The 11,606-nt window shown below is 39.7% G+C and overlaps 1 protein-coding gene across 1 annotated transcript in view; it reads left to right on the top strand.

The window, feature by feature from the left end:
* Positions 1-3,751: 3,751 nt before the first annotated feature.
* The window catches only part of FCRL5 (Fc receptor-like 5), a 55,292-nt gene continuing 47,437 nt past the window's right edge, over positions 3,752-11,606 (top strand). Inside the window, exons 1-3 of the mRNA XM_006861740.1 lie at positions 3,752-3,782; positions 9,527-9,547; positions 10,421-10,663. Of these exons, the coding sequence (XP_006861802.1) occupies positions 3,752-3,782; positions 9,527-9,547; positions 10,421-10,663 (295 nt within the window). The remainder of the gene's footprint in view (positions 3,783-9,526; positions 9,548-10,420; positions 10,664-11,606) is intronic.

The raw sequence follows: 11,606 nt of genomic DNA, 5'->3' as shown, positions 1-11,606 counted from the left end.
TAAAATGCTTAAGGATTAAAAAGAAATAAATACAGTCATCATTATTCATAGGTAATATAATTGTATATGAATAAGATCCAAAAGATCCTAAAGATAAACTATCAGAATTAATAGGTAATTTGAGCAATGGTTTTAGATAGTAGGTCAATGTATAGAAAAAAATCTAATGTGTTTCTATTTACTAATAATAAATATTTAGAATATTTGATAATGCCACTTGCAATAGCATCAAAAACACATGACACACCCAGGAATAAACCTAACAAAAGATGTAGCTTTTATAAAGGAAGCTACAAAAAATTGAGAGAAGTTCAAATAGTCTTAACTAAATGAGGAGATACAGCTATATATTTATATAGAGAGTATATAAGGAGCTCTGGTAGCATAGTGGCTACATGTCAGACTGATAACCTCAAGGTCAGCAGTTCGAAATTGCCAGCTAGTCCATGGAAGAAAGATGAGACTTTCTGCTCCCAAAAAAGATTTACAGCCTCAGAACCCCTATACAAGATCAATATGAATCAAACTGATTCCTCTGCATATAACCACCACCACCACCAAATTAATTTATAGATTCAATATAATCCTAATGAATAAAAAATGCTAACATATTAGCGTGAAAATATACAAATAGATTAATGGAAGAGAAAAGAGCTTCCATAAACAAGCCCATATGGTTTCTTGTTTCATGACAAAAGCAAAATTGATTTATGCTGTGGGAAGACTTGATTTTTAATAAATTGTTGTTTTTAGCTACCATTGAGTCAGTTGCAACTCATAGCGACTTCCTATTACCGAATGAAGCACTGCCCAGTCCTGTGTCATCCTCAGAATCTCTGTTATTTTTGACCCCATTGTTGTAGCCACTGTATCAATCCATCTTGTACAACAAATGTTGTTGTTAAGTGCCACCGAGTCAGTTCTGACCCATAGCAACCCTGTATAGGGTTTCCAAGGAGCAGCTGGCTGGTGAGCTTGAACCACCGACCTTGTGGTTCAAACCGACTTTACAGTCCAGCGCTTTAACAATTGACTGTCAATACATACATTAAAACTCTCACACTACACCCAAAAACCAGTTCCAATAATATTTTATATCGACATTTATAAAATGAAAGGAAAAATAAAGTTTCTTGAAGATAACTTCGAAAGTATCTTCATGACTTTGGAATAAGATTTCTTTCAAGGAGTGCAAAAAAAGGGAAAAGTTTAGTAATTGAAATCAGAATGGTTTTTCGTCAAAAGTACTATCAGTGGGTGAGAAGACAAGCCACAGACTAGGGAAGACATCTGTAATATATATATACAACAAATCATTCACGTCCAGAGTTTGAAAGAACTACAAAACAGAAAGACCAAAAACCCAGTAGAAAAAGAAGGAAACATTTAAACAGGCATTTCTTAAAAAGATATTTAAATCACCAATTAGAATGTAAAATCTGCTCAGTCTCATAATTCAACAAAAAACTGAAAACCGCACTGAGATAACACTAGTTGTTGTTGTTAAGTACCGTGGAGTCAGTTCCGACTCATAGTGACCCTGCACAGTGTTTAGGAGGCTGTAAATCTTTGTGGGAGCAGTACACTTCATCTTTTTCCCCATGGAACTGCTGGTAGTTTTGAACTGCTGACTTTAAGGTTGGCAGCCCGACTCGTAAACACTAAGTAGAATGATTACATTTATGAGATGGTACCATCAGTAACTGCAAGAATTTCAGAGCAATGAAAATTCTCATACACTGGTTGGTAGGAGTGTGAATTGGTATAAATACTTTGGAAAATAATTTATAACTACCTTCTAAATGGAATGAATATATATGTATATCTTGTTGTTGTTAAGTTGGTTCCTACTCATTGTGACGCTGTATAGGGTTTCTGAGGAGTAACTGGTGAGATTGAACTGCTGACCTTGTAATTCAAACCAACCTTGTGGTCTAGTGCTTATCTTACAGCACATCACGATTTATAACCCAGAAATTCTACTCCCAGATGTGCATATCCAACAGAAATACTGTACGCATGTACCAAGAGACATCCAGTTATGTAAGAATATTCATAGCAGTATTACTTTTGTTGGCTCCAAAAGACATGTACTAGAGACTTTCTGTTCCCTCTGAGGTTCTCCTGCTGAACTGAGACAGACTAATCTCAATTGTCAAAATCTGCCTCCATTCTGACAGAAGCCTGATGCAAATGAAGGGATATGATATCCTTGTCATAGGGAACAGAGGAGGTGGATGAGACATACAATACCTAAGATAGTATGCATCTATAGATATGAAATTAAAGCTATAATATATTTGTTGTTGCTGTTACGCAACTCTGAGTATGTTCAGACTCACAGCAACCCTGTATAGGGTTTCTGAGGAGTGATTGGTGAGCTTGAAACACTGACATTGCAGCTCAAACTGACCTTATGGTTGAGTGCTTATCCTACAGTGCCACAAGGTAGTTCAAAAAACTACCAGGACTCCATAATATGCTTATATTATATTAAATTAAATATATTTATAGAAATAAAATTAAATCCCTTGGGAAGACCGAGATCTGGGCACAGAAGAGGACATTTATTTATCAGTAAGTCAGAATGGAAACTTGACTTCCAAATTACAAGAGCAATACATTCACATGGTAATTTAAAAAAGAAATCAGACAGTAAATAAAGGCATAAAGTGAAATATCTCCTTTTCACCTGCAGTTTCTCAAATGTAATCACTATTTCTTGTGTACTTTCTTTCACAAGGGTGTGGGGGAGTGTTCTATACCAGTTTATGAGGCTACGTAACATAATGTAGTCTACTTTTGATATGTATCCCAATAAAATAATACTACAAATACCAGTCTACAACTCACTTTTTTTCTTTTCATATTAATCAGGGCAGTCTAGGTGGCACAAATGGTTAAGCACTCAGTTACTAACCAAAAGACTGACAGTTCAAATCCACCCAGAGACAACTCAGAAGAAAGAAAGGTCTGTCGATCTGCTTCCAAAAGATCACAGTCATAGAAAAGCTTCAGGAACACAGTTCTATTCTAACATAAACGGGCGTCATTGTGAGTAGTTGACTTGCTGACAATGTGTGCCTTCTCAGCATGTACTGGTTTACCTCATTCTTCTTAATGGTTGCATTTAATGTCATTGTATGGATGTATGGTGGTGATGATGTGCCGTGGAGTCAGTTCCCACTCATAGCGACCCTGCATAGGGTTTCTGAGGCTGTAAATCTTTATGGGAGCAGAAAGCCTCATCTTTCTCCCATGGAACAGCTGGTAGTTTCAAACCACTGACCTTGTGGCTAACAGCCCAACTTGTAACCACTATGCTACCAGAGCTTCTTGTGGATATATACGAATATTTTTACATAGTGTCATATCTATGATCTTTGGTGTTTCTTGTCATGTTTAGGCAAGTGTGAATGATGTTTCAGTGAACACCCTTGTACGACTATCTTCTCATTCTTTAGTTAAGGTAATTTCCCAACAGTAGCAATCGGGGTATGTGCTTTTAAAACACCCTAGCATTTATTTTCTCATTCTGATCATAGGGCAGGAAAATATGATTAGTAGTTAAAGACGCATACTCCCACTTCCCTTTTTTCATTTACTGTTGCATCTTGCTCTTTTCAGAAGATAGTTTCTTGAAGATACTCTTCAGAACTGGTGTGAATGGTGTACAGACTTGTAAGATCAAAATCAAGCTGGTTATCCTGAGAAAACCTCTCTACTGGTCTTGATCCTGGGCCAGGTCTTCATGCTGCTGTGGGTGTCACTGCTGGTCCTGGGTGAGTTGATAACTCAGCATAGGCTCTGGAAGACAACAGGGTCAGTTGGACAGCTTCTCTTTCACTCTCTCTCTCACAGGCATGCACTTTTCTTGGGGCTTAGCTGCTGTTCAGAGATTCTCTTCCTCTTGAAGAGAACATATTCTTGGGTTTCTCTGTACAGGCCAAGGCTTCCTCTTTTGAGGCTTAAGAATATGGTCAAAACTGAGGGGAAAACTTTTTTTAAATCTTGTAGAGTAGAAAACTGTAATTATGAAAACAATTTGGATTTCTTCCAGTTTTATTTTCAACAAGTCTATAAAATGTGTTTTGTTGGTTTTGTCTTAGAGAAGATCCGTCTCTGCAAATGACAAAACCAAATCCTGATGCTGGACTTGGTTGGTTGGTTGGTTATGTGCTGTGGAGTCAGTTCCGACTCATAGAGACCCTGTACAGGGTTTCTGAGGCTGTAAATCCTTACGGAAGCAGAAAGCCTCATCTTTCTCCCATGGAACAGCTGGTAGTTTTGAACTGCTGACCTTACCGTTCGCAGCCTGATTCGTAACCACTATGCTACCAGAGCTCTAAATCCTGATCCTGGACATGGGGAGGGCAAGATTTCTTACATGAAATATGTTGCCTTCCTCTACATATAAGTGCAAACCACATTAGTGATTAATTGAATAAGGAGATGACTGGAGAGCAGGGAACCAAATCAAAAACCAAACTCACTGCCATCAAGTTAATTTCAATTCATAGTGAGCTTGTGTAGGGTTTTCAGGGCTATAAATCTATGGAAGCAGAAAGCCTCATCATTCTCCTGCAGAGCAGCTGGTGGGTTTGAACTGAAGAGCTTGTATTTAGCAGTCCATTGCGTATCCTATAGTGCCACACTAGTCTCCTTGGAGAACAGAGAAGCAAGGAAAAATATAAGAAATGTGACATCTTATTTGCATCTGTGGTGTGCATAAATGCCTATCATTTTGTACTTATAAGGATTGATTTGTACCTAAGTTTAAGATATTATTCATTATTCAACACATGTTTATTTACTAATATCTCTGCATAGCCCTGTACTAAGTACTGAGAATGATGGGGTGAGTCGAAGGAAACTCTTAGTATAGAAGAATCTTAGTGAGGTCAATGTGTGAGAAATAACCATGTCACAAAATCTCAGTTAAACAGCCATCTGTGATGCTATGGTTTGAATTCAGTTGGCAGTTCAAACCCATCCAGCAGTGCTGTGAAAGAAAGGATTGGAGATCTGCTTCCACAAAGATTGCAGCCAAGAAAATTCTATGGAGCTCAGTTCTACCCTGTAGCACATGAGGTCCCCATGAGTCAAAATCCATTCATTGGCATTAGTTTTTATTTGTTTAGGCAAGAGTATATGGTTCAGGAAGCTAATACACATACACTGTGTGCCAAAAGACTTTGTGAAAGACAGACAGTAAGTGGGACTTATAGGTAAAAATGGAGTCCTGGTGTAGCACTGTGGGTTAATGCACTAGACTGCAAAGTTGGTTTGAAGGGCAAGGTCGGCAGTTCAAGTTCACCAGCTGCTCCTCGGAAACTATGGGTTGGGACCGACTCGATAGTACATAATAATGACAACATAAGTAAAGATAAAATTGGAGGAGGAAACGCAGGATTGGACAAGGATGTAAGAGAAATTGACTCCATAGTTTAAATTTATATGAACTAATCCAGAAAATGGAAGAACATTCCATCCAGAGGCACGGGGAAGAGTAATGGCCAAAGGACAAGGGCTTTGTGGTCAAATAGGATATAGACTCAAAATTCCATTCAAAATGCCACCTACTAGCTACTCAAACTACAGTAATAGTCTGTGAAATGGGAATAATCATACTTACCTCGTAAGATTGTTGACAAGATTACATGAAATAATATATGTGAATGCGTCACACTTAGAAAATCCTACACATACAAAACCCTCAGAAAAATATTGTTGTTGTTAAGTGCCGTAGAGTCGGTTCCGACCCATAACGAACCTGTGCAGGGTTTCCGAGGGTGTAAATCTTTACAGGAGTAGAGAGCCTCATCTTTCTCCTGCAGAGCGGCTGGTAGTTTCGAACTGCTGACCTTAAGGTTCGCAGCCCGATTCGTAACGACTACGCTACCAGAGCAAAATATTAGCCGTGCTTAATACAACAAAAAGACTATGCTATCTACATAATGAAGAATAAAACAGTGTTTCTACAAAACTCCTCCATTGGTCCCAAGCAGACAGAGGCGATATCTCCTTCGCTCATTCCATTGCCTTGTCCAGTTCTTTGCATATGGTAGCATTCTAAAAACTTCTATTGAATGGATGAATCAAATATGGTCCTCCTCCAGCATGTTTAATAAATTAATAAACATGCCAATTTTACTTCTTCTCTCTCCCTGTCACCCATTTCTCAAATTTGGATCCTCTTATCTCTGGAGTCCTGGTGTAGTGCTGTGGGTTAATTCGCCAGACTGCAAAGCCATTTGACCTGCAAGGTCCATGGTTCAAGCTCACTAACTACTTCTCAGAAACTCTATACAGGGTCGTTCTGGGTCAGCATCGACTTGATGACACTTAACAACAACAACATCTCTATTAGTATAGACTTAGTTATTTAACTAATTCATTATTCAATAAATAGTTGTGGAGCATCTTTTATATGCCAGGCACTATTCCAAGGTCTTTGAAAATAAGAAAGAAGTCTCTGCTCTCATGAAGTTTCCATTCTAGAGAGGGAAAATGAGCAACATTAAATAAGTAACCATGATTATATCAGATAAACAATGAAGGAAACAAAACATCACCTGACTTCTAACCAATCTCTCTGCTTCAGGTCTGCCCATTGTCAGAGTGATCCATCTAAGCTGCAAATCCTAACATTGTCACTCTCCTATTTGAAAACTCTCCATGGCTCCCCATCACTTTTATAATCAACCTGCTCTGCAATATAATCACTGACCTGCAAACCATCAGGTCGGTGATTCAAGTCCTCCAGCAGCTCTGTGGGAGAGAGATGAGGTTTTCTGTTCCCATAAAGATATACAGCCTTGGAAAACCTATACAGGGTTGCTATGAGCCGGAATGAACTTGATGGCACTAACAACAGTGTCAATGCTTACCACCCATGACATGGGCCTTGCACATCTCTCTAATCTTGTTTCCCCGATATTTCCCCTCCAACTCCTAAACAACAATGCTGTTTTCTCACTTCTGTTCATCTTTGGATCCCTGTGTGGTACACATGACTGAACTACTAACCGAAAGGTTGATGATTTGTCTCTGGTTTCTGAAAATAACTCCTAGAATTTGCTAGCAATCAAGGAGCTTTTGTTTTATAAAATAGCCCAGACTTAACCATGTACAAATTAGTAGGGACCACATAGGACCCACCATAGCAACAGGCCTGGGGAAAGAAGAGATACATGCACCCAATCATGCATCTCCATTGCTTGGATGGATAATAACTATGCATAAGGCCCCAGTCATGCATAATTATTGATGTTCTAACTTTTTTTGCAGTTTCCCAGATTGGTGAGAACATCCATGCTTGGGAGAAGGTACAGCATTTCCCTGAGGGCAATGGGAGCTTCCTGGTTCTGAGACCTCTCCTAGACCTTGTCTGATGTGTCTCTTCCTTTATATCCTTTCTGATTACAGTATATAACGTTGTTGTTGTTGTTAAGTGCTATTAAGTGAGTTCTGCCTCAAAGCAACCCTATCCAATATATGTAATATTGTTGTTGTTAAGTGCCAATGCCGCCCAGCCAGTTCTGACTCACAGTGACCCAGGATAGGATTTCCGAGGAGTGGCTGGGAAATTTTAACTGTAGACATTGAGGTTAGCAGTTCAGTGCTTATCCTACAGTGCTACAGCAGTACTCTAGTATAGGTAATGTTGTTGTTGTTAAATGCCATCGAGTAAGTTCTGACTTACAACAACTCTGTGTAAGGTTTCCGAGGAGCGGTTGGTGAGTTTGAACCACCGGCCTATGGTCGAGCGCTTATTTTACAGCGCCACACTAGGACTTCAATATAGGTAATTATGCAATTGCTGTTAAGTACTGTCAAATCAGTTCTGACTAAAAGCAACCCAGTACAGGGTTTCCAAGGAGTGGTTGGTGAGTTTGAACCACCGACCCTGATGCTCAACTGGACCTTGTGGTCCTGTGCTTATCCTACAGCACCACAGCAGAATTTCATTATAGGTAATGTTATTGTTATTGTTAAGTTCGTCAAGTCGGTTCCCACAGTGACTCTGCATAGGGTTTCCCAGGAGCGGCAGGTGAGTTTGAGCCTCCTGCCGACCATGCAGTTCAAACCGACTTTGCAGTCCAGCTCATTAACCCACAGCGCCACACCAGAACTCCAATTTATAGGTAATAGTCCCTGTGAATTCTATGAGTTGTTATAAAAAATTAATTAACCCACAGGGGCAATGAACCATCAGAGACAAACAGAACAGAGTGAATTTGTGAAAACCCCAGTGACACAGAGAGGCTGTACAAGCAGTCAAAGATGAAGGATCCAGCCCTTCTAGCTTGGGACCTAGACCCAGAGGACAGTTGTTAAGTGCCATTGAGTGGGTCCTAATTTATAGTGACCCTGTATAGGGTGCCCAAGGACTGATTGGTGGGTTTGAATGACCAACCTTGTAGTTAACAGTCTAGTGCTTATCCTACAGTGCCGCAGCAGAACTCCAGAGAATTAGAGAGAAGAAACCCTGCTGATAGGAATTGCCGGAAGTGGTGAAGACTCCTGCACCTATGGCTGTTGCCTGATGACCTGGCCCCAGGTGGTCAGGGATAAAGACTGACCTAACTCTAGGATCAGAGAGAAAGTGCAAGGAAGTGGCTGCTAGTGTGGTAGAAGATAAGGAAAGGGGAAGCCTGGATCCATTTTCAGATGGAAATTGGATTCATGCTGATTCTTTCCATGTAATTAATGATCAAGGTGGGCTTTGCCATGTACTTTACACACATGGGGTCATTATAAATCAAAATTGACTTGACAACAATTGACTTGGTCCGATTTGGTCCCATTTATGACTGTGGGTCAGAACCAATTTTATGGTACTTATAACAACTTGCCTTGAGTATTCTCCACACCACCTCTTGTCACATACAAACACTAACCTTTGCCTGGGTGGCTCCTATGTTCCCATTCACAGATTTCTCATGCATTACCTACTTCAGGTACCTTCCATAATCCACTCTGCCCTCTTCACCAAATGCACACTGGATGGCCCGTCTGCCCCTAAATACTTCATATATACTTCTATTATTGTGCTTACAACCTGTGTTATATCACTTTGTTTCACATTTCTCCCACCTGGCAACTTCTTAAAGTAGATTACATTTTTTATTCATCTTAGAGGGGAATGTTATGGCTCTGTAAGCATAAGCACTGAACTGCTAACCACAAGGTCAGTGGTTTGAGCCCACCAGTTGCTCTGCAGGAGAAAGATGAGTCTGCTCCCACAAAGATTTACAAGTCTTAGAAATCCTATACAGGGCAGCTTTGAGTCTGAACAGATTCAACAGCACTTAAGAACAACAGAACCAATTCATCTTAGATGTTGAAGCACAATGCCTCAGATATATTAGACATTCAATGAATATTTTTTCATTTTTTAAGTGAATTCTTTAACGAAACAAATAATAAATGAATGGAAAAAATAGGTCTTACTATTGAAAACTCAAAGATCATCATTTTGTGCTCATTTCTGGCTATTTACTTATTTTATTTATTTTTGCAGCTCCCATCAGTGGAAAATTTGGTGAGTTCCCCTTTGTTTTGTTCTTCAGTTTCTCTGGCTAAGCATGTCTCCCTAATATATATGAAATCTTTGTAGTGGCTTCCAGAAAATCCTTGTTGTTGTTGTTGTTGTTAAGTGCCGTCGGGTCTGTTCTGACTCATAGCGACCCTGTACAGGGTTTCCGAGGGTGTAAATCTTTACGGGAGTAGAAAGCCTCATCTTTCTCCCGCGGAGCGGCTGGTAGTTTCGAACCGCTGACCTTAAGGTTTGCAGCCCGATTCATAACCACTATACGCTACCAGAGCTCCCCTGTTTTTCTTGCTGTGTCCCACATGGATGTAAAAGTGTCATCTGGCCTGTTGGCATCCCCCAAGGGCCAGCATGGCTTCATGGTCACCATCTGGTCCTCCCTGGGTGAGGGGGTGAATTATAAGCAGCTTCTTGTCCTATCTTGTTATTGTTGTTAAGTGTTATCAAGTTGGTTTTGACTCATAGTGACCCTATGTAGGGTTTCTGAGGATCGGCTGGTGAATTTGAACCAATGGCCTTATGTTCAAACCGACCTTGAGGTTCAATGCTTATCCTACAGCACCACACCAGGACTCCTTGTCTTCACTAAACCCTGCAATTTTTCCCTGTTGACATTTGACAGTCAGTGAGTCCTGTTGGTGATGTTTTCTTAAGATCTTTTTATTCATTGCCATCCCCTGAACAATAATTTTCCCCCAGGGGAGGTGAGTGCTGCTGGCTCTGTTATGCAGCCTTTAGTATGCAATGATCCTTCCAGGGATCCTTCTTTGGGATTCTCCAAACTGGGCTCCTCTAGTCTAACCCACATGAATCACAGTACTGGTATTGCTGCACCTCTACCTCACAGTTTTTTCTTCTTCTCAGCAACTGCTCCCAAGTCTGTGATTTCTCTCTCTCCTCCATGGAACACACTCTTCCAAGGAGAGACGGTATCTTTGACTTGTAAGGGATTTGACTCCTACTCACCAAGAAAAATAAGATGGTACCATGATACCATCAAGAAAGAAAACACAAGCGATACCATAGAGGTCCATCATTCTGGAGACTACAGATGCCAGATCCAGGACTTACCCTTCAGTAACACTGTGCACTTGGACTTCTCAACAGGTGAGAAAGGCATTTAAAGAATAAAACTCTAGAATTTATTTCAGTCAAACTTTATCTCTAACTAGCACCATTCACTTCAGACAACCTGTGAGAAATAATGTGGCACTGTAGGATAAGCACTGCACTGCTGACACACAAAGTTAGCAATTCAAACCCACCAGTTGCTCCTTGGAAATGCTGTATGGGTCACTACGAGTCAGAACTGACTAGACAAGAGCACTTAACAACAACAACAGCATACCACAGATAATCAATTAAATTTGCTTCTTAAATTTAAATAGAAAACTAAGAAATGCTCAATTATTTGAATCGCTCATCATTCATTCAGCCCAATGAGCAGTGACACCAAAAAATCATATCTAGAAGGACAAATTTGTCTTATGTAACAGATCAAAGCTATCAGTGAACCCTACAAACACTACAATTTCCACTGAACTACTAATGTTTCTAAATCTGTGTTCTCTGGTTTGAATCAGAAATTGCCTGGCAAGCTTATAAACATACAGATGTCTAGGGAAAACCGTATAATTACTGTATCAAAATCTATAGGAAGTAGGCCCAAGGATTTAAAAAAAAAAAAAAAAATACTGCTCGTGTAAAAGGAAATTTGAGAAGAAATTTATCTGAATAATTCCTGAATCCGTGCATAATTTGAAACCTATAAAATCATCTTGAAATGATAAGAAGCATGAGATTTTTTGTAGATATATACATATATGCATAAATTTAAAGGGAAAAAAAAGTTACCTTTAAGTGAATTCTGATTCATGGTGACCTTATGTGTTAGAGAATAGAACTGTTCCATAGGGTTTTCTTGATTGTAATCTTCTCGGAAGCAGATCTCCAGGCATTTCTTTCATAATACCATTATTTGAGCTCAAACTGTGGCCCTTTTGGTTAATAGTCAAGCACAAACCATTTGTCCCACACTGAAATATAGATA

The sequence above is a fragment of the Chrysochloris asiatica genome, unplaced genomic scaffold, assembly GCF_000296735.1.
Source record: "Chrysochloris asiatica unplaced genomic scaffold, ChrAsi1.0 scaffold00042, whole genome shotgun sequence".
NCBI lineage: Eukaryota > Metazoa > Chordata > Mammalia > Afrosoricida > Chrysochloridae > Chrysochloris > Chrysochloris asiatica.
The sequence above is the reverse complement of the archived record's forward strand: the minus strand, read 5'-3'. Positions and strand labels throughout refer to the sequence as shown.